This window comes from Bactrocera tryoni, chromosome 3 (assembly GCF_016617805.1).
Source record: "Bactrocera tryoni isolate S06 chromosome 3, CSIRO_BtryS06_freeze2, whole genome shotgun sequence".
Taxonomy (NCBI): Eukaryota; Metazoa; Arthropoda; class Insecta; order Diptera; family Tephritidae; genus Bactrocera; species Bactrocera tryoni.
This window is the reverse complement of record NC_052501.1, coordinates 42,433,016-42,457,798: the sequence shown is the minus strand read 5'-3', so window position 1 is coordinate 42,457,798 and position 24,783 is coordinate 42,433,016. Positions and strand designations below refer to the sequence as shown.

Sequence of the window (24,783 nt, the reverse complement as noted above, 5' to 3'; positions counted from 1 at the left end):
AAAAATTACTTTGATAGTGTAGATATACCTGTACGTCTATATCTATGGCATAGATTCCATACATACATATGTTTATATGCGATTCTGTAACACATTTCCTATTGCGCTAAGGAAGCGGTAGTAGTTATAAAAAATATGAATGTGCTATGCCATAAAATTAGTCCAAAAATTCCAGTCAAAAGTCCCCAATATCTCTCTCAGTAGAGCGGCGAATCGAACAGAGAACTGGTATAAAAAGTCTCGTATAAACTATTAAAATCAATAAAGCTAACGATTAGACTACATTTGCGGCGTTTGAGGCTACTCTTTTGTAATGAATTTAACTCGCTAACTCTCTGCTCTGGTTTGATTCATACATATTTTTTGACAAAATATCGGATATAAATCGTGTATGGTTCATATTTTTATATAATTTATATCAAAATATTAAAATCAATTTAATATCAGGGTTTATTTGTAATATGCAGCGCCAGAGCGCCGAGGAAAGATTTGTATTTTAGATTTTTAATCAATATATAGTATGTATTATGTATAATACATACATTTATAGTATATATTGCACTGCACTGTAATCGCTTAATTGACAAAATCGAATTTGCTCTCTTCAAGATGTCACTTCATTTTCGCAACTATTTAAGAAAAATGCTTATCTGACAGCTTATAAGAGTGTTGCACCCAATAGGGGTACAATATATGCCAACCGTTAGTTCGATAAGAGTTGGAAGAATTTTGCTGATAAAGAAAGCTTTATCAAATTTCCAAATTCAGACATTTAAGTGCTTATATTATACATATATATACTATATATCACGCATTTATTGTATGAAAATACTTGATGTGAACTAAATAATACCAATAAGACAACAGATGGTATTTAAATGATAAATAATTTCCATAATATAATGGAGATGTGATATAAGAATTTATGATATGATATAACTAATAACTTGGTGTTGTTTTTGAGCAAGAAAATTTAACAATTTTCAAATTTGAGATACTTTTATTTCATTTCATGCACATAATTTTGACTATTTCCGAGAACAAATCCCCCTCCTTTACTCGAGCCGTAGCACAAATGTTAGTCTCGGGATCGTGAATGATGCAAATATTGCTGGCGTATTCATTGCTTTTCAAATAACCCTATACCAAGATATTAGCAGGATACTTTGATTTCAGTACAGAAAGGCGGGAGGTCATTACAAAACAGATCTAACTGACTTTGCAATTAATAGCGACATAAAAATTTCAGAAAATATGGATTATTCGTTTCGTTAGATTAAATGAAAACAACAACTATTTCTATGGTTAGAAAATATGCTGTCAAAAAAAACTAAGATGAAACTCCGTCAGGTAAAATGAAGCGCTTTGTTAAATGAGTTCAGTTTTCTCACTTAACTTGTTAAGTCACTCGCTCTCAACGCAGTCATGCTGATATGAAAAATTGTCGAATTTATTGCCAATATAATGGGAATTTTGGAATTGAAAAGATTGAGCTTTATGCAAAATATAAATCATTACGTGGGAGCGTTAAGCGAACGCAGTGAACTTTTAGGCAACTCTAAAATTTTCAAAAAAGCTCCAAGGCTCGACGTTCTTGAAATTTTTACTTCATCTCAGTTCCTTTTGAAATTTCTTTATTAATAGATGTTACTAATCGGAGATCTTATGTATATCTACTTATTTAAATGACTCTGGAAAATCGTGTTATAATCCTTGCTATAAGTTTGTAAACAACAGAATGATAAAGTTAGATGTGTCGATTATTTCATATAAGGTATTAATCATTCGGAAAGGCAATAATAAAAGACCCTACCACTAAACCTAGTATATTAAGTTTGACATGAAGTTTGTAACACTCAGAAGATCAAAGGAGCTATAATGAACATATACAGTAGAACTTCTATAACTCGAACTTTAGAATTGGCAATAGAAGTCAAATTTCAAACAAATTTCCTACCATAACTCAAAGTCTCTCTATCTCAAATTTTTTTTGATTATGGTAATTCGAGTTAGGGAAGTTCAACTGTATACTATATGGAGATTTTAAGTGTAGTCAGGTTCTTCTCCAACTGTTCTTTCCAACGGAGTGGAGGTATTCCTGTTCCTCTGCTTCCACCAGCGAATACTACGTCGAATATTCTCATAGCTGGAGTGTTTTCATCCATTCGGACGACCAGCGTAACCTTTGTCTTTTAATTCGCTGAACTCTGTCAATGTCGTCGTATATCTTGTACAGCTCATCGTTCCATCGTCTGAGGTATTTGCCTTTACCAATGCGCAAACTACCAAAAATCTGCCGCAGAACTCTTCTCACGAAAACTCGTAACGTCGATTTTTCAGATGTTGTCATCGTGCATGCCTCTACACTATACATCAGGACGGGGATGATGAGTGACTTGTAGAATTTAGTCTTTGTTCTTTGAGAGAGGAATTTACTTCTCAATTGCCTACTCATTCCAAAGTAGCACCTGTTGGCAAGAGTTATTCTACGTTGTATTTCAAGGCTGACGTTGTTGTTGGTGTTAATGCTGGTTGCAAGATAGACGAAATTATCTACGACTTCGAAGTTACGACTGTAAAGAGTGACGTGAGAGTCAAGTCACGAATGCAACGACTGTTTGTTTGACGACAAGACTTATTTCGTATTGCCCTTGTTTACTACCAGACCCATTTGCTTCGCTTTTTTAACCAACCTGGAGAGAGCCGAACTAACGGCGCGGTTGTTATGGCCAATGATATCGATGCCATCGGTGTACACCAGTAGCTGTACCCTTATATAAAAGATTGTAACATTTCTATTCAGCTCTGCAACTCGAATTATTCTTTTCAGCAGTAGATTGAAGAAGTTGCACGATAGAAACTCTCCTATTCTAACTCCTTGTCTGAAACATAGCTTGGTAAAGAACGGCTCGAAGAGGTCCTTCCCGATCTTGACGGAGCTTTTGATATTGCTCAACATAGGCTTCCACAGTCATACTAGTTTTGTGGGCATACGAAATTCATACACAGCGGCATAAAGGCAGCTCCTTTTCGTGCTGTCAAAAGCAGCTCTTCTTCGACGAAGATTTGGCGCATGGTGTACTCGTATATCTACTTTCTCACGAATATAAAATGTGAGTGACATGAAACATTCGGTGCAGGTCGTACGGTCATTGTTAACTTGCCACCTAAGAGTCAATGGAAAATATTAAAATAAAAAAAAAATCGTCGTGTTGACATCAGAGAGATAGCAAAGGTTCTCACATGGATCGACTCAACCATATTGGTAAATGTTTCGGTTACGAAAGGGGTTAAAGCTACCCGCGTACCAAAACATCAGAATCTTTTACACAAACGACGTCTAGTAAAGGTCGAAAAAGAGACGCCTGACAACGTAGTTAGGATCCTACACTTCTCAAACGCTACATTACTGTAGACGAGAAGTGGGTTTATGAATGTGGTGTTCAAAGTTTAACAATCTGTAGAATATCTCAGCCGAAGGTTATAATAAGTGTATGACAAACTCTCTGGATTGGCTCGGAAGTATCTTTTGAAGGCGATAATAAAAATTTTTATTAAATGTTTTTTCTTGTCAGTCCATGTTAAATTTGATCGTAGATTATATTGGATTTATTCATATGGGACTTAAAATTTCGAAAATCTTAGCATTTCTTGGCGTTTTAAGAAACTACAGCTGAAGAAGTATTTGGTGCGTTACAATACTATGAAAGATTTTCTATCGCTTTTATTTTTTTTACTTTTTACTTTTTGCTTTATCACTTTGTATTTCCTTTTTTCCATTATTTTTCCGTAATCTCCTAATTAGGTAACCATCAACCTAGTGTTGCGGCAATTTTTCGCCTTCAGGTGACGCTGTTTTAGTTCTCATTCATTAAAATTTACTGTTTACTGCCACTTTATGCTATGCGTACATTCCAACATACATACATACATAAAAGATATTATTATTTAATAGGCGTTACACACAATGAATAGAGTCGTAGATGAACTTAATATCGTTATATATCGGCATACAAACATACTTACAATACATACATACATATATGTATTTACATATACTTATACTATATGTATTGCTCTCAGATAATTTTTGCTTGCCCAATAATTAAAAACTGTAGACTCCGCGTGTGTGCGGGTGATTGTATAGGCTCCAGCAGCTACTTATCGCAAAAACTCACACACATATAATTATTTTACATATATAATAATGCAATTATACGACGAAGTGTGTTAAAATTCTCATATATTGTTTGAAAGAATAATAACTGCATTTCAAGAACAATTCAGTGGCGGCAGACGTGTTTACGTTGACTGACTTTTTGTAACAACACACGTACACGAACACACATACCATACAAACATCTTCCGATTCAGACTGTAGTCATAAAAGTGTCGAACCGTTTGGAAGTAGCTGAGTATATACACAAATGTACATATACATGTACATATATACACCAGTATGCTAGTATTCACCATAAATAGCTGCTCGACTGAGCGCTACTTAGAACTTCAGTGGAGCCTGACAGACGCTTAAACACTTTGCGTTTGTGACTTTTGCTCGCGATAAGCACTTGCAAAACAAAAAAAAATTAAGCAAAAACTAAAAATAAAATTCTGAAAACAAAATAATAATTATTACACAAAAATTATATCGCCACGACACGCTCGTATGCCTGAGGTGGGTTTGTGCTTAATATGTTCTTAGCACGTTAGGACCCTATTTACCCAGTCATGATGAAAGTGCCGCTGAAATACTTTTATCTGGGAGATGGTTGCACTTTTGCAGCGCAGCAATTTAAAAATACTGAAGAATGAGTAAACGAAGTACATACAAGTAAGGCAGAGCTAAGTTGGAGCGGAACGGGGTTGTAGTATATTATTAAGGAAAAAAAATAATTATGACTTAATTGAAAATTAGTTTAATATTTTAAGCGGTTTTTAAGAGTTTTTGCTACATGCGGGACAAAAAAACATGTTCCAAATAGGTGGCAACCCTCTAAAATTTTTACATGAAAATTCCTTCGAAATTATTTCCATTAATACATGAAAAGCGTTAATTTCGGTTACATCGCATATAATACCCTTCACAAATAAAAAGGTTTCCAAGAACTTGATTTTGATCGGTGGCGCAAAAGTAATCCTCCTATCAGAAGATGCTATAAATTTTGCAATTGACCTCTAATGTCAGTTCTGTCTCGACATTTGTGTAGTAAACCCATGCGAAATACACGTAAATAAACAATGGTACGCTACTTTCCTGGCCGTCCGACGCCTACTGGTGAAACACTGCGACGTTTAGCCGCTCGCCTCGAAGAGACTGGCACAACACGAGATGCTGCCAGGCGTGGCAGACCCCGGAGTAGCCGGGCGCCACCTTGTATATACCATAGTGGTTGGAACTGAATAATTCGTTCAGAGCTTGTGCCGTTGGCTGGAAGAATAAACGATGTGAAACTTCGTTAAGATATCTATTCAAATAATAAACTTACAAGAATTTGATTTTGGGCGTTTATGGCAGCTATACGTAATAGTCGTACAATATGAGCAACTGCGACAAATGAGCAGCATCTTGAATTTGAATCCACAGGCACAGTACAAAATGTTCCCGTGCCAGTAAGACAAAGAAGTGCCCGTAGCGAGAATATTGCTACCGCTAGCGCATCAATGGAGCAAGACACAAATCAGTCTCTCACACGTCGTTCTCAAGCGTTGGGCATCTCTGTGACGTCATTGTGGCTTATTTTGAGAAAAGCTTTTAGACTACATCCTTATAAGACCAAATTGATGCAAGAACTGAAACCACTTGACTACCAGAATCGTCGTATGTTTGTGAATTAGGCTTACCAAGAACTTGAAAATGATCCGGATTTTCATCGAAAAATCATTTTCAGCGATGAAGCTCATTTCAGGCTTAATGGCTTCGCAAATAAAAAAATATGCGTTATTGGTTAGGCAGAAATCCACACGTACTCCATGCGTCACCATTGCATCCCGAAAAAATCATACTAATGCCACACTTCTTCTGCGATGATCAATACCGGCAATGATAACCGAATATTTTTGGACCGAATTAAAAGATATGAACTTGGACAATATGTGGCCATAAGCCACACGGCGAATGTCACAATCGATTTATTGAAAACCAAGTTTGGTGAACGTGTTATCTCACGAAATGGCCCAGACAATTGGCCGCCGCGGTTGTGCGATTTAACGCCGTTAGACTATTTCCTGAGGGGCTACGTCAAGTCTATGGTCTACGCCAACAAGCCAGCGCAGGTTGATGAACTTCGTACGAATATCGAACGTGAAATTGTAGCAGTATCGGCCGATTTATGCCTGAAAATCGTCGAAAATTGGGTTCAGCGTCTGGACTTGTGCCAGCATACCCGTGGTGGCCATGCAAAAGAAATCGAGTTCCATACATAATGGCATCGAATGTTCTTTCACAGGAATAGAGAATTTCATTCATATCTCAAACCGTTTTTGTTTTATTATAAAAAAACTTTTGTCGCGCTCTTATTGCAAAACCCGCTATACAAGGTGTGTTCCCCCTGGTGGCGCCATCTATATGTCGACTGGTACGTTTGAATCTGCTATCTTTATCGATTGTCCAGTGAGAATTTCATAACATTTCATTGATTGGAAGTGAAGTTATTGTGTTTTAAGTGTCAGTATGTTTGTGTTATCGGTGCGAAAATGAGCTTCAAACAAAGAGCCAACATTTTGTTTTGTTTTATAATGGTAACACTTTTACCAAAACGTTTCAATTGATGAAACAAGTTTATGGCGATGATTGCCTATCCCGCAGCAGAGTGCACGAGTGGTTTCAACGTATTCAAAGTGGTCAAAGAGGACATAAATGACGATCAACATGTGGGCCAATCAAAATCCGTGATCACCGGAAATTCCATCGAAACTGTGCGTGAATTCATCAAAAATCAGCCGAAATCACTTGAATTGAAATTGAAAATGGAATTGAACATCTCCAAAACATCAATTTATCGCATTTTAACTGAACATTTGGGCTTAAGAAAGGTGTTTGCACGGTTTGTTCCACACAAATTGACTGACGACCAAAAACTGCTCAGAATCCAACATTCAAAGGACATCATTGTGATCGATTATTTGACCAAAAATCACATTTTAACCATTAACCACTCCCCGTATTTACCTGATATGGCACGTGCGACTACTTCCTTTTCAGAAAAATGCATTTTCCCATGAAAGGAAAGCGTTATGAAGACGTAGAGGCCATTCAAAAGGCTTTCACCGGCATACTCGCGGCCATACCGGCCAACGAGCTAAAACACTCGTTCGACATGCTTTTGGACCGTGCAAAAAGCTGTATTGAAGCAGAAGGAGACTATCTTGAATAAAATAAATTGCTTTTACCAAAAAAAAACAATTTGTTCTTGTTTTTTTTTTTAAGTTCCGTTAAATTTGGAACGCACCTTGTATATACAGATACGGTATTTATGGTATTCAAAGTTTTTCTGTTCTCTACGCAACGTTACGCAATGAAATACGTCGGTTGCCTTTTATATAACTCAAAATTTTACCGTAAAGTTTGACATATTTTTGAGTAACTTTTTTACAGTAACTTAAAATATTCTCCTCGACCAAAAAATGGAATTTGATCTGGAACATTTTCGGACGATTACTTTTTTAAACTTTCGACGTGTATTAGCTCATCAAGAGCGCATAGATGAACTTGATTAAATTTTTGAGGATGAAGCTCCAACCTCAAGGTTTATCAATGGCAGCAGGCAACGAAGAAGCTTCCAAGCAAATGGTTGCCTGTTTTTTGGAAATATTGGCCATATCGCAACCATAACACTGAAACCACACAGAGCAATATAATCTGAGTGTTATACAATCATCTGTTTGGCAGTTGCCTTTCAAGAAATTCCGAAAACCAACTGCCGAAGTCCGTCTTTACACGACAATGCAAGCTTTCACACACCGCCTGAAAAAACTGCATTTTTGAGCACTCAAAACATCAATTTGATGAGTCACCCATCGCATAATCCTGATTTGGCACCGAATGTTTTTTTCTATTCCCGTTCTTAAAAATAAACTAAGAGGTCAACGTTTTCCGACATTTGAAGAGATTGTTGATGTGTTCAAAAAGCATGTTTTGGAGATATCGCAATCAGAGTGACAAAAGTGATTCGACAGTTGGTTCAAACGCATGCGAAAATTTATAGATCTTATTTGAGGATATTTTGAAAAACTGTAAACCGATTTTGGATGATTAATATTTGTTTTTGTTCTCGAATCTCAAAATATAAATGGCAACATACTTAAGATATTATCGATATGTATCCCACTATAGGTATCATCTCTCGCTAGTCGCATTAAATTAGTCGTGAACAGTCGATATTACTGAACATTTTGGTTTGTAGATATGACGAATGAGACGAAACTAACTTATTTTAATTGTTATTATACCAATATACTATATAAAATATTTAAATATATCGAATAATTATGTTGTTTATGTCACACACTACGTACATTTAAAGTCAGAAATTATTATACTCTTTAGTAAGCTACTGTGTTTGGGTATAAAAATATTTTAGTTGGCATCTTTGCTTGGATATTTTAATTTATCAAACATTAAATTTTCATTACTAAAACAACTTTACATTCTCTTATAATTTTAGGGCGGCTTCCGGCTGCAATTACTCGACGCACTCGACCGCCCAGTGCTGGACCTAACACCGCACGTCAATGGTGGCGAATTCGTGCGCACCGACGTTACGTAAGTACTTCAAGAACATCAAACTCAGCTATTTATATTAACTTTATATTTAATTGTATCCACCTGCACATAGGGCCCAGTCCTTTCAGGTGAGCATACCCAAAGATTTTGAGTGCTTGAACTGCACACTGCGCCTATTGCGTCAAGCTGATGAATGGTCGGATGGTTATCGTTTTTGGTCTTGCGCCGATGTTGATATAAAGAATCGCAAAGACTTTCGTGAGACTTGTTCGGGCAATGGCAAATATTTCCCTTCACGTTGTAAATGTGACAAGAACTTTTATGGCCCGCAGTGTCAATACAAAGATGAGTGCACCAGCAATCAGGACTGTGGTAATCAAGGCAAATGTATCGATCTTGCCGGTACATCGCTGCCACGTAAACAGTGTTATTGTAATTTTGGTTGGCATGGCATCGGCTGTAATAAGAAATCACCCTTTAGGACTACTGATTTAGATATGTCGGCCTATTCAATGAAACAATTATCGCCAGATTATCAAATGTATTGGCGTTTGTTAGAAGAGCATAAGGAAATTGAGGTTGTACTCAAAGTAAATGGCACTTCTTGGGTAGGTTTGGGTTGGCGTCCCAATTCACTTAACGCCGAGTGCAAAAATTTCCCGCTCATACGTGACATTGGAGATTTGAAAACCACGTTGACCGCAAGCGAACCAAGTGCTGAACCAGAACCCGAACCGAGCGCTGAACCCGAACCCAAAGCAGAACCAGAGCCATCAGCAGAACCGGAACCGAAAGCGGAGCCTGAACCATCTGCCGAACCAGAACCGTCAGCGGAACCTGAACCTAAAGCAGAACCAGAGCCATCAGCGGAACCTGAGCCTACGTCGACGCCAGAACCAAAATCTGAACCCGAACCTGTCGCGGAACCGGCACCGGAACCTACTGCTGAACCGGAGCCAAGCGCCGAACCAGAGCCAGCTGCATCCACGAAATCCAAACGCGTGGCTAAGCATGAGGATGATCAACTACAGAGTATGGAGGGCGTTACATCGGTTGCGACAAGTGTGTCATATCGCGTGAGTTCCTCAGCAGGGCGCAGACGACGTCAAGCTCCAGGTATGTAAAAAGTATAGTATATTTAATTATAAATATAATAAAATAGCAGCACACCTCACATGTGTAAACTAGTATATAACACTAATATCTGTATTTATTTAAACACTTGTCACTCGTATTAATCGCACTTCAAATACTTCCAAAATATTTTACTCCCTTTGCCATACTAATAACATATTAGAAACGAGCACTGAAAACGTACCAAAATCTGAACCCGAACCAACAGCTGCACCAGAACCGAAAGCGGAACCGGAGCCTTCGGCTGAGCCTGAGCCTTCTGCTGAACCCGAACCTTCTGCTGAACCCGAGCCCAGCGCAGAACCTGAGCCAAAAGCGGAGCCCGAACCAAAAGCAGAACCCGAGCCAAAGGCAGAGCCTGAACCCAGCGCTGAGCCAGAACCGAAGTCAGAGCCGGAACCTAGCGCAGAACCAGAGCCAAAAGCAGAACCGGAACCAAAATCAGAGCCAGAGCCAAGCGCCGAACCTGAGCCGTCAGCTAAACCAGCACCATTCTCAATACCTGAACCATCTGCTGAACCAGAGCCGTCCGCAGAACCGGAACCGAAATCAGAGCCAGAACCAAAACCCGAGCCATCAGCTGAATCGGAACTACATACCAAACAAGCTATTACCAAAAGTGGTAAATATATCCGTACTACTCACTTACATAATAATTTCCTGTATCCACTACACCCAGCACCATTCACGCACCAAGCACTTTAAACTAGTGCATAATTTTATTTGTTCTTTCCTACATTTTACAAAGCACAAATTAGTTCACATTTTTTCTCTATTTCTTATGCAGAACCTAAATTGAGACTGAATCCATATACACCGAAATTCGATTTCAATCCTATGGATTGTACAGATATAGTTATTGGCTCGGCACGCGGCATGGCTAGCAGGGTTGGCGATTACTATACACGTGATCGTTCCACACCACGCAAGGACGAATTTTACGGTGGCAAATCCGATCTTTCACTCGGCACGGGTTTTGAAGAAAATGGTGTAACCACAATAATCTTCCGCAAGAAACTCGTAGCCACAGAGCCAACAGATCATACTTTGGACGACGCTTTGACACATGTCATCTGGGCAAAGGGCCAAGAACCCGGTCAATATGTGCACGTACCAGCTTCAGGCATCGAAACAGAAGCTGCGTCCGTGAAAGACTTCTATCAACCTGACGAGCTCAAGTATCACGGACACAAAATGCAACGTGGTGTCACACAGCTGAATTTCTTCGGTGAGTGCGAATGTTGTTTAACTTTGTCAATTTAAGCATTGATTTCGTTAACCATAGAAAAAGAGAAAGCTGCCACTATTGATGGCGTAACGGAGGCCTCCACCAATTTGTTGGACAACGACTGCATGGGACATTGGAAATATCCAAGCAATTGTTCGCCTGAAAATCACACTTGCGAATATTATGCTCAATGGGAAACGGTGGGACGCGGTGATGTGATGCGTTGGCACATCGAGACTTCGAACACAAAGACTTGGACCGGCATTGGCTTTAGCGATGATGAGAAAATGTCGCAAACCGATGCCATTATCGGTTGGGTGGATCGCAATGGACGTCCCTTCTTAATGGATACATGGATTAATGGTTACGGTGCCCCAAAACTGGATGTACGACAAGATATTATCGGCACACCGTCCGGGCGCATTGAGTACGGCGTGACTATTTTGGAATTCGATCGTAAGCGTGTTAGCAATGATGAGCAGGTAAGCGCGACGGGTGTCAAGTCAATTTTTTCGAATCTACATATAAAATATATTTATTTATTCGTTATTGCAGGACTTATCGTTCACCGATGATCACTGCCTGTATTTATTCTTCCCTGTGCTCGGTGGAGCATTCCATGCTGTAAACAAGAAAATGGCCAAGCACGAACGTACGCCGACCATTTCGTCTACACGTGTCTGCATTAAGTCCTGCGGCAAAGGTATTTTCCCTAAACTTAATCACTTATTATATTATTTATAAATTATTTTTTGATTTTCAAAGAACTGGAGAGTATTATGAACACAGCAACACCAGCTCCTGATCGCCTTGTATATGCTGTCGGCGTGAAACTCATGAAACTTGCTGAATCTTTCGAGGCACCACAACCTGGTACAGTGGAGTTCAATAACTTGGCCGCTACTATTTCAGACTCTTTTAATGGTGTGCTAAATAGTATACCAGGTTACTATAAGACGGAGATTGTCGGCTTTGAAAAGTAAGTAATGTTTAACTTTTCAATCAATCGTTTATACGATTTTTGGCCCACCTAAAGTATTGCATTTAGCAAGTGAAGTATTATTATTATATCTGAATTTGGTTTAGAAAAGTGCACCAAATAGGAAGCCAATATTATTTTAAAAATCACACAATTTTTTTTTTATTAAATAAATTATATTGGGTATACTTGTAAGCGGCGTCACATTGTATTAGTCGTCCGAATACTCGGTTCCCTCTTTTTTTTCTGTCACTCACTCTCTATCCCCAGGGTGGGTGTGTCCTTTGAGAGTATTATTTAATTATCATTAGACCAAAATGGATCATGAGTCACGGTCACAATATAAGAACTTAGTGCAAATAGGAAAAATACAAAATTAAACAAAAACATTCCAATTCGTTAAATGGTGGGAATTTCGACTGAAAAAGTTTTTCTACAATCATAAGATGGTTACTATTTTTAATTCAAGACTACAAACTGCAATAATCGGGAATGTACTTGTATAAATTTGTTAGGAATAAGTTGCAAGAATCCGAAACAATGTTTAGAGTACAGTGTTATCTGGCTAATAAGATGTTACAAAGATGATGTCCATTATGTTTCGTGTTGGCTTATCCTACGACAGCACTGTTGGATCTAAATATTTTGTATTAGGGAGAATGTGTTCAGCATCTCCAATAGATAAGAAAGCCGAAAAAGGCGGGAAAACGGAAGCTCATGTACTTTTGAGGCATAAAAATGCAGCTTCATGATAATAAGTTTGATCTCTACTCTGGAAGATAAACTTTTGAATATTTTTAGTGCCGAATGATCGGAGTTATATTAAACGGTATAGACTTAATGCTTTAGCTTGAGAAGCTAGCTGACAGGGGTAATACTGGAAAATTCTACGAAAAGATGCGGTGATTAACGGAAGGTTTCAAGACCGGAGCATATTCTTGTAGAGCCCAAAGTGGTGATCTAGTGACTGATTATCAAAGCATAATGAAGTTATGGAGGGAACACTTCTCCAGCCTGTTGAACGATGACGATGGAATAGATGTTCTATTACCTGACTATGAAGAGGTTCGAAAAGCAATTACTTGCCTGAAGAACAACAAAGCGGCAGGGTCGATGGATTACTGGTCGAGCTATTCAAATACGGCGGCGAAGAACAGACAAGGTGCATGAAAAGGTACTGCCTATATGTCGCTATGTCCGAACTTGGTATCCTCGAAAAGCTAATACGGCTATGTAAGCTGACACTGAGCAACACTAATGGCTCTTTCAGAATCGGGAAGGACCTCTCCGAGTCGTTCGATACGAAGCGAGGTTTCAGATAAGGAGACTCCCTATCGTGTGATTTCTTCAACCTATTGCTGGGGAAGAAGAAAAGACTGGCGCGTTGTTTTTAACTCGGCTATAACCGCGTAAGCGGTGTCTACGTCTGTAGGGAAGAAGAAGAATATGGAATCAATCGTCGAAAAATATAGGAATCAAACAGTATAGAATGAAAGGCTTAATTGTCTCATTCGTAGATTTCTAAGTACCTTTGTTCACAAGAAGCTGTATGATTTGTTCCGATGGAATAAGCAACCCTTACCGGATGAAAAGTCAATTTGGTTACTTTGATTTGAGTAAAGATAGCACTATTAGACCTTTGAAACAGATTGATAAATGAAGATATGTCTCCAAAGTATTTATTTATATCGCTCATATAAAAGCAAAATAACGCTCTCAAAGTAGATAATTATTGTTATGCTGATTCATCTGGAAAAATTATCTTGCAGCAGTGTACGGTTAGCTATCGCTATAATTCGGAATGTTTTTTTTTTCAGCGTTATCCGAGGGAATGTTATATTTCCTTGTTATTTATGCCTTCAGATCGAGATATGTTGATTAATTAAAATTTGTTTCTGTTTGTAAAGGGTTTCCCCTTTTTTCTGAAATGAATATATGTATATCTTAGATCAAAAGTTGTCAAATTTTAAAATATTTTTAATATGCGAATTGCTTCAATTTCACTCAAACAGACAAGGCACAACAATGGTGGCCAAATTGCAGGCGATGTTCGATCGAGCCGATTATGAGAAAGGACATGCTTTGGCAACAAACACCGTTGGCGCGGATAATAGCGAAGCTGCTAAAAGCGGTGACATCGTAAAAGCGGCGTTGCAGGATAAAATTGCCACCGGTAAAGTGGGCTCACTTACCGTAGATCCACAATTTTTGGACTTCAAGGCGTTAGAATGTAAGTAGTCAACAGGGCGTATACGTGACATTTTAATAATTTGAGTTTGAAGAAATTTAAATGCAAGAGAACATAACAGATTAAATAAAAACGGAAAAAGAAAATAAAAAGGCAATTTTATAAAAAAAAACCATTGGAATTTAATTCAAATAATTTAAAGATATTCGATTAATTTAAAGACATTATATTGTTAATTTACTAATATTTTATGGATGCTATAATATATTTTTCACTTTCTTTTTAAAAAAATAGCCGATAAAAGTGATAAATTACTCAAATTAGTAAATAATTATTTAAATTTTTCTTACAATTTAATAAATAAATTACAAATTATTAAATAAATTACTTTGATTCCTTTATTAGAATTTAATTAAAATAAATTACAGAAATTCAATTAATTAATAAATTTACTGTATTTAATTAAAATTGAAAGAAATATTATAAAGTTAATTAATTAATTTTTTTGTGTATTTGCCTATAGTAAATTTTTCACTTTCGTTTTGAAAAAACCACCGATGAAAGCAATTATTTAATTAATAAATTTACTGTATTTAATTAAAATTGAAAGAAATATTATAAAGTTAATTAATTAATTTTTTTGTGTATTTGCCTATAGTAAATTTTTCACTTTCGTTTTGAAAAAAACACCGATGAAAGCAATTATTTAATCAAATTAAAAAATTAAATATTTTAATTGTTTTTATTAATTCACTTGTTATGCCTTTATAATACACTTCTCTCCATTCTTTTTGTCAACAAAAGAGATTAATTAATAAAATTATTTTTTTATCAAAATAATAAATTAATTTTGTAAAAAATTTTCAATTAATTCACTTTTTATGTCTTTAGATCGGAAATTCTAAATAAATACATAAAAACAATTTTATAAATTTAAATTAAAAAATTTCTAATTTTATTAATCATTTAATTAAAATAAAAATAAAAAAATCTTTAACTTTAACTAACTAATTTTTATGTAATCTGAATCTATTTTTTCACTTTCCATATGAAAAAATAGCCATGAAAGCAATTAATTAATTAATTATTTAAAATTACTCAATTAATTAACATGTTATGCCTTTAAACAACTTTTTTCATTCTTTTTGTCAACAAAAGCATTTAATTAATGTATATTTTTTTAAAATTAATTATTAATTAATTTTAATTATTTAATTTATTAATTTTTTATGTCTTTAAATTATGTTTTCCTCCATTTTTTAAACAAAATCGCCGATAAAAGCAATGATCTAATTATTTAACATTCATGATTTTAAGTTAATAAATTAATTCACTTCTTATGTCTTTATAATGTATTCTTTATTTAATTATTTGAATGGCTTTATAATATATTTAATTGCTTCCTTTTAGACAAAGTCGCCGACAAAAGCGAGGACACGCTGCTCTCATTCTTTGAGCTCTCCGAAGTGCGCTTGTACATAGTGCTCGGCCTAATCGCCGCTTTGGTGTTTATTGCCTTGGTACAAGCGATTTGCACCATCTGCAAGACATCGCGCAAAAACAAAGCACAAAAGGTGAGTTCTCGTGTAATTTGTTCATAATTAAGCATATTTTAAGTATAAATCTCGAGTTTTTGTCAATTTTTTAAATTTCAAACAATCCAAGTGTGTTAAAACTCTCGTTTTGTGTAAACGCACATACAGCATACTGACATATTTTCATGTATACCAACCAAATTTTCCTAATACAAGATACCAAACGCATTACATACATATAAACACCACATGCATACAAGTGCATTTGTGCATAATAAACAAAAACAAAAGAAAAAATATTTAAAATTCAAAGCATTTTACCCCACCCGTTATTAATATCGACTTCATTGTATGAACATATTTAAAGCTTGTTTACGTAATACCCGACGAATGGCGGATATACCAGCAACGGCTGCACCAGCGCTACTACCAACCTTCTAGCGAACTCTGAACTCATGCCGCGAGGCGCTAAAAATCACCAAATCAAAATCTATAAAATAAAATACAAAAATTAAAATAAATTTGTAAAACTACATGCATTTATGTACATATATACATAAGTATATAAATATTATGTATATACATATTTGCGTTTAAAAAATTATATTTGGCTGTAAAATTGAACTCAAACGAAATACCTGACAAATAGTTTGCTTTAGCCAGCTTGTATTATTGAGAGAATGCCTAATCGTGCACTTAAGGATTTGACTACAATTCTAGCGCAATTATAGTGAATGCATTCCCACCGTTTTAAGCTCACACGTTGCATTGGTAATTAGAGTATTTCAAAAAGCAAATCCACATTTTTTCTAACCGCACGGCACTAACTTTCCCTAACTGTCTAATTGCTCATAAATAACCTTTTTTCAAAAAAAATTTATCCTTCTCACAGTTAACCTCTCTGTTTTTTATACAAAATTTTTGTAAAATTATTTTTAATTTTTCAATATTCTGGTATGCTTTAAAAATTCTTATTTGTTTGCATTTGAAAATTTTTCTGTTAAAAATTAACTTCCTAACCTCTCCATCAATATTCTTCTTCTTTCCTACGATTTTTTAATTAACTTTCACTAAAATCTCATTCCGCTTCATATAATTTCTCATATGACATTTTTAAATATTTGTATGTATGTATGTGTATGTGTGTGTGTCTAGTGTCAATAAGCCAGTCAGCATTTTGTGTTTTGCTATTTTGTTTACGCATTTCAAGTAACTTGAATTTACTCTTCCTTATATACATATGTCTAACTGTATATAAGCCCTATATATAAATATATTTACTTACTCAGTTAAGTATTTCTATATAATTGTTGACTACTGTAAAGCTTATGTTATTTTTGTAAGTAATTTAATTAATACACTAAGAGTTCTTCTTCTGTTGAGCTATAAATTTCCTAGAGGGATAGCTGTCAAACCAACCGTCAAAGTAAGCATATGTGTTCATTCAATCCATATGCTGATGATTCAGTTATAAGCATCCAGTCAACTGTCATGCCATACAAAGATCTACAACATACTGGACGTCAACGGGTAATTTTCATACTTCATCTAGTCTCTTGAACTGCGAAGCTCCTAGATATCTACAACCAGTTCTAAATATGGCTGGACAGAAGAAAAAAACTTATCTCTCATGCTCGCGCATTCTGCTTGTATCGTCATTACTTATGCCCATTAGACTGGCTTGTGATGACAGTAAGCTGTGACCTGTCAATAGGTCATGCTACCTTGCCCTGATCCGTGCGTCAGCCAATTCGGAATTTTCATTATGTATCATTTTTAACGACTTACGTATTTCCTGTACTGGTTCGGTAGCCAGTCGGATGGGACTTTTGGCAATCTCATCAGCTGTTCCCAAAAATTCTTTGTGGTCTCAAACCCAGTAAACATGCAGTCGCTTTCCGCCAGCCACTACATTTTCTGTATTTCTGCTTCTTAGGATATTCTCTAATGAAATACGGTTTGGGATTATTGCCTTAATTGCCGCCTGGCTGTTGAAGTATATATCTATCAGCTTTATGCTGATGCCGCGTTTTCAGCTATCTCAACCGCTTTCCTGATCGGAAAAACTTCCGCTTGGATGATACTGCTGTATTCCAGAAGCTTGAAGGGTCGACTGATATCCAGCTCCAAGTTATTTTTGAACAGTCGATTCTGGACCGCTTTCGATTAGCCATGTATGTTATTCGATTGGCCGTTTTCACTCCCTCCTCCACATGGAGTTTCCAAATCAGTTTTCAATCTAAAATTACACACACGACTTTAGTATGCTCCTTAAATTTCAACTCAACCCCTTTGACTTTCGGGGGTTTGCATGTTGTAAAGAGTACTATATCCGTTTTATCGGCATTTACTACTATTGACATTATTCAACTATACTACATTAACAAATTAGTTGTAGATTTCTTACTTTAGTCATATCCAAGTAAATAACACCAAATAGTCGATACATTATTCATAAGGTAAACTACTTTTTCGTATCCTTAATGATATTGTCCATTGTCGGCCACTAATACTTTTTATTCTTGTAGTGATATTGATGGTAATACATTTTTATAAATTGTAGTATACATCGCTATTATTAGGTTAAGGGACAAAGGTTACTCAACCTCTAGCGATCCCACAATTTCTTTTAAATATCCGACGTACCCGACTATAAATTGACTTTCATTTGCCGTAACTTGTACAACTTGTAACTGGTACAACCTACTTCGACAAAGCATAAAGTATAAACGTTTCAAATCTAAATAGTAAAATTAAGCAGCAAAATAGTGGTGTTTTCGCGAAAAGGTTAGTTATCTATTTAACCCAGAGTGACCTGCAGAAAAGACTGTATCCTTTTGAAGTTGAAGCTTATATGTTCTAAGTGCATAGTCTCATCGTCTGATCCAAGAAAAATATACCATCGAGTAGTACATTGTTATAGATTCATGTTTTTGGAAGAATAATCTCGCAGTGAAATCAAAGATTTTTGGATGACTCTTCTAATCAAACTATACAAAATTGGTTTAAAGAGTTTCAACGCGATTTGCACGTCATCGGAGATAGTAGTCAAAAGGGATGACTTGGATCATATCCTGCACGAAATGTTGGGCATAAGAATACTGTCGGAATGTTGGATCCCTCCTTTGCTTACTCCACACAACCATGACCTTACTTTGTAACAGTGTTTGAAGCTATACAAACGAAGGTCGAAGTACTTTCTGCGTCATTTGTGACCGTCGACAAAATATGAATGATTTGGTACAAGAGCAAGTAACAGTCGAAACACTGGATACCTACTCCGAAGATGGGAGGACTGACCTATCGCGCGTAAAGGTGCTGATCAGTGTTTTCTAATAATCACAAGGTATGATCTAAATGGATTAATAAAGGATTAAAATGGAGAGTGCTCAACTATGCCAAATAATTGGCTGATTCGACGCCGAATTGCAGAAAAATAACACCAAGTGTAGAAATGGTGCTCTTTCACTATGACAAAACACCAACTCACAACTCCGCCATCACAACTCTGCTAAATTGGTCAAACTTGACCAACTGTTCTGTTCCATCTATCGAAACCGCCAAATTTGACGACGTAGGCCTTCTATTTGTTTCAGAACTTGAAATAGTCAATTCGGCAGAAATTTAAGTTGACTGTGGAGGTTATTACCGCCTAGGGGGTCTACTTTGTTTCCAGGACCCATAAGATCAGATGGGTTACAGAAGGAAGAAGCAACACGTGTTAAAGCGTGCAGAGTCAAAAGTAATCTGAACAGGGTATATTAAGTTTGTCACTATGTTTGTAACACCGAAAGGAAACATCGGAGACCCTATAAAGTAAATATATAAATGATCACTTTGACGAGCTGAGTCGATTTAGACATGTACTGCTGTCTGTATATACGCAAACGAGTCCCTCCTTGAGATATCGATATGAAATTTTAAACTCCTTTTTTGTCTGTACCGCAGATATCGAACAACTGTAGTATATATGAGAAGTTAACGTTTTTTCATGTTTTACAAATTTTTCGAAATTCATTTGTAGGTTAAATCGTCCTCGCCGTGTCTGTTCTTATAATGGATTTTCTAGGTAGACAGAACACTCTGAGAACATTGCGATATCCACTAAAGCGGAATAGATACTTAAACATGACAGTTAACAGAGCACTCAGCGCTATAAAGCAAACGAAGAATACATAGTTTTGAAATCGTTTGTTCTGATTATTTTCTTGGACTTGTTTTCTCTGTATACTATATAAGCGTATGTATGTATGTAACAAAATAGCATCAATCAAAATGTATGACTGGTTACTTGGGGTGAAGATTTTTAGTAAATAAACCCTCATGTATGTAAATAGCGAAATTTTGTATATTTGTATGTGTGTATGTATGTCTGTATGCGCATACATTTAAACGCTTAAAAGCAACGAATATAACTGTATTCGCGCATAGTTGCCATATTGTGGCAATGTAATATAAACCGTTTCTAACCGAAGCCGTTGTGACTCGTTTGTCAGTGTCCGTCTCTACATGTCCAGTGTCTAAATGAAATAAATAATATAAATATTTGAAAACTAAACGAACAAACGCATTATGCTGGCTGGTTTATGCGCAACACACACAAACAAAAATAGCAATAAATAATAATGCACACTTTTTTCCAACAAACTTTTCCAGGATAAACTCATACAAAACTCGCCCTGGAAGGAGTTCGCCTCGAACACCAACTACGCCTTCGACCCTTACGGAGAGACGGAAGAGAAAACTCTCACCACATCCACCACAGTTGGCGCCTCGGGCAAAGAGAAGTCCCGCCACCGCGCCTCCAACTCAAACAATCAACCACAAACCGCGCTGCCCATGTCCCACTCACCCACTAGCAAATCGCAACTCTACTACGAAGGCGCCAACGGACACGGCGCTAACGGTGATCACCGCTCGCGCAGTCGCAATCACTACGAGAACGGCACGCACGACTACCGCAGCAATGGACGGGCGCAACGCAGCACCGGCAATATCGCCGCCGCCACCGCCGCGTCCGCAGCCAATGAGAACGGTCATTACGATCGTTACGAACGCGAACGCAGCAATGAACGTGGCTACTCGCGCAGCTCATACGCCGAGCGCGCTTACTCGCTGCCGCGTCAACAGGCGCAACAACAGCAGCACGCCAATATGCAGCCATCCGGCTACTACACGCAAGAGCGCCGCGGCCATCGACCCACAACAACGGCGGCGCATGCAGCGCGCGACGAGCGCAACGGTCGCCACTACCGCGACGGTTCGCGTACACGCGAAGATCCGCGCATGAGTTCGAGCGGCGGCGCCGACACACCCGACTTCTACTTCATGCCATCGCAGCGCAAGTACTCGGGCGAAGTGGTGCGCGTGTATGTGGACTACAATAAGGACCCCAACAATTGAGGTGCGCCGTGGTGCGTGCGGATTGGATGTTGTTGGCGGTGTAATTTCAAAGCTAAATGTATGAATGTAGATATTTATGTGCAGCACAGCAGTTGATTGGGTTAAATAGTAAGCCAAATGCCAAGCGTTGGACTGCCGCTGCAACTTGAAAGCGTTTATTGTAGAGTCGCGCATGCGCAGTCTAGCAAACAGTCCACTGCAACCACAAATAATTTAGTCAAGAGCAAAACAATACAAATAATTATGGCGATTTCCAACCGTTAACGGTTGTGTTCATCGATATCTGTACATGCGCTTGTGTACATTGCTATCGATGTAGTCGGTGCGTTGGGGGTATTCAAGTAGCACAAGCAATACCTCAGGCGAAATGCGTAAACCTGGAAGCAGCGAGTTATTTATGAAATAAACAATGAATAGTATGCAAATAAGTACAATTTTAGAAAGATAAAAGGAAAGTTATTTATTTAAAATTATTATCAGGGTATTCATATTGAGCGTACAAGGAAATTAATTAAGAGCTTAAATAAAATTAAAAAAAAAAATCAATTGAAAGCACAGCTGGAAAACAAATAGAAAATGCATGAAATAACTGTGCTTTTTTATTTTGTATTTTTTGTTTATTAAATTGTTCATCGTGAATACCCACAGTAAGCACATATTCACTTATACCTTAAAAACCAACAGCAAAGTAACTGAAAGTGAGCGAGTTTTTTACGTGTTAGAAAGTAAAAGCGTCAGTAGTCATTCTCTCCTTAAAACATTATTAAAAAATAAATATAAAAATAATATTAATAATAAAATAATACAACAATATTTTCGAAATGTATGTAAACGCTAAGAACAAATATATATATTAACATAATTAAGTTTAAGCATGTATGTAAAAATATTAATTACTGTTAAAGTGTATGTATACGTAGAGAATTTGTAAATAAAGTTTGTTTTTGTAAATAAACTTAAACGAAATATTTAACTGCTTAAGTCACAAATGATGTTCGGGTGTGCCTAAATTTTATGCAAGTTTGGAAAATCGAATAACTTTAATATTGAAAATAAACAATTAGCAATTTTTAATAAAAAAATATATATATATATGTATATTTAAAATAAATGTAAAGGGTTTCTAATGTTTTTATGTTTGAAAAATTGTTGTCAATTCTAAATAAGAAATAAATATGTAAAATAACTATTAAAATTCTTTGCTTTTACTACATTTAATACTTAAAATAATATCTATATACAAAAAAACAATAATCATTTGTAATAAAATAATTATATAATAAATAAATAATTAAAAATGTTATCCTCTAATAAAGTTTTTTTGATAATTAACGTTTTCTTTTATATTTTATCTTTTATTTCTTATTTTTTTATTAATAAGTTTTTGTTGTTACAATGGTTTTATTATAAAAACGAATTATAAAACTTTTTTAGTTAATATCATACTTACTAAATTTAAATTTCAAAATGTATATAAATATTTTTTTACTCAATCATTTTCTATTGCTTTCGCTTTCTCTACATTACGTCCTTAAAATATTTTTTTACAAAAAAAAAAACAAAAATATTATAATTTTCGTTTGAAAAAATAATTTTTTAATGAAAAGAAATAATAAAATAAAATTGTTAAAATTAAAATACTGAAAAAATATATTTGTTTCTTATTTTTATTTCTTTTATTAGACATTTTTTTTAAAGAAAAATAAAAAAATATTAAATATTTTTCTTTTGATATAAATGTAATTTTTTATTTGTGTTTTAATTTTTACAAATTTGAAACAAAAAAAATATTTTTCTAAAAGTAAATTTTGCATTTCTCTTATTTTTAGTTTTATCTAATCAAAAAAATACAGTTTTTTTTCTAATAAAAATTTATTTTTTTTAATTTTAACTAAAAAAAAAATTTATGAAAATTTAATCTTGTATTTTTCTTTTTTTGTTATTTTATTTTATTATTATTTTTTTGTTAATTATTTTGATATGTTTACACTGCTCCGCACTAAACTATAATTTCAAACAATATTGAATATAAATGAAAATTAAGCTTCCTTAGATATATACGTATGTACATCATTTTCATAAAGCTTTTACATATTGATTTATTTTTTATTTTGTTTTACATGAGAAATACAAATAAGTTTATCGAGATTAAGCCAATGTTTTTGTATTCAGACAGAAAAATATACTAATAATGTAAAATATCTAAAATATTAATGAAAAATTTTCAAATGCCATTTTTAGCGGAACTAATTTGGTTCAAAAATTTACATTTTATCAAAACAAATCAAATTTAATTGTTTTTGTTATGTAAAAATTTGTTTTTTTTCTATATATGTATTTATATATGCATATCTTCTTCTTCTTCTTAATTGGCGTAGACACCGCTTACGCGATTATAGCCGAGCTAACAACAGGTCCTTCTCCACTTGGTCCTTCCAACGGAGTGGAGGTCTTCCTCTTCCTCTGCTTCCCCCGGCGGGTACAGCGTCGAATACTTTCAGAGCTGGAGTGTTTTCGTCCATTCGGACAACATGACCTAGCCAGCGTAGCCGCTGTCTTTTAATTCGCTGAACTATGTCAATGTCGTCGTATATCTCGTACAGCTCATCGTTCCATCGAATGCGATATTCGCAGTGGCCAACGCGCAAAGGACCATAAATCTTTCGCAGAACTTTTCTCTCGAAAACTCGCAACGTCGACTCATCAGTTGTAGACAACGTCCAAGCCTCTGCACCATATAGCAGGACGGGAATTATGAGCGACTTATAGAGTTTGGCTTTTGTTCGTCGGGAGAGGACTTTACTTTTCAATTGCCTACTCAGTCCGAAGTAGCACCTGTTGGCAAGAGTTATCCTGCGTTGGATTTCTAGGCTGACATTGTTGGTGGTATTTACGCTGGTTCCAAGATAGACGAAATTATCTACGACTTCAAAGTTATGACTGTCAACAGTGACGTGAGAGCCAAGTCGCGAGTGCGACGACTGTTTGTTTGATGACAGGAGATATTTCGTCTTGCCCTCGTTCACTACCAGACCCATTTTCTGTGCTTCCTTGTCCAGCCTGGAGAAAGCAGAACTAACGGCGCGGGTGTTGAGGCCGATGATATCAATATCGTCGGCGTACGCCAGCAGCTGTACACTCTTATAGAAGATGGTACCTTCTCTATTTAGTTCTGCAGCTCGTACTATTTTCTCCAGAAGCAGGTTGAAGAAGTCGCACGATAGGGAGTCGCCTTGTCTGAAACCTCGTTTGGTATCGAACGGCTCGGAGAGGTCCTTCCCGATCCTGACGGTGCTTTTGGTGTTGCTCAACGTCAGTTTACACAGCCGTATTAGTTTTACGGGGATACCAAATTCAGACATTGCGGCATAAAGGCAGCTCCTTTTCGTGCTGTCGAAAGCAGCTTTGAAATCGACGAAGAGGTAGTGTGTGTCGATTCTCCTTTCACGGGTCTTTTCCAAGATTTGGCGCATGGTGAATATCTGGTCGGTTGTTGATTTTCCAGGTCTGAAGCCACACTGATAAGGTCCAATCAGTTTGTTGACGGTGGGCTTTAATCTTTCACACAATACGCTCGATAGAACCTTATAT

General features: G+C 36.3%; 1 protein-coding gene across 10 annotated transcripts in view; it reads left to right on the top strand.

Moving 5' to 3' along the window:
- The window catches only part of LOC120771828, a 180,009-nt gene extending 157,988 nt beyond the window's left edge, over positions 1–22,021 (top strand). For 6 of the 10 annotated variants that reach the window (XM_040100062.1, XM_040100057.1, XM_040100061.1 and 3 more), the window contains 10 exons: positions 8,667–8,764; positions 8,838–9,841; positions 10,023–10,481; positions 10,647–11,087; positions 11,145–11,569; positions 11,643–11,790; positions 11,853–12,066; positions 14,079–14,296; positions 15,665–15,828; positions 20,446–22,021. In XM_040100062.1, the coding sequence (XP_039955996.1) occupies positions 8,667–8,764; positions 8,838–9,841; positions 10,023–10,481; positions 10,647–11,087; positions 11,145–11,569; positions 11,643–11,790; positions 11,853–12,066; positions 14,079–14,296; positions 15,665–15,828; positions 20,446–21,192 (3,918 nt within the window). In that variant the 3' untranslated portion in view covers positions 21,193–22,021. Of the gene's footprint in view, positions 1–8,666; positions 8,765–8,837; positions 9,842–10,022; positions 10,482–10,646; positions 11,088–11,144; positions 11,570–11,642; positions 11,791–11,852; positions 12,067–14,078; positions 14,297–15,664; positions 15,829–16,156; positions 16,320–20,445 lie in introns of those variants that run through there. The other 4 variants (XM_040100063.1, XM_040100066.1, XM_040100064.1 and 1 more) reach the window with 4 other exon arrangements.
- Positions 22,022–24,783: the final 2,762 nt, after the last annotated feature.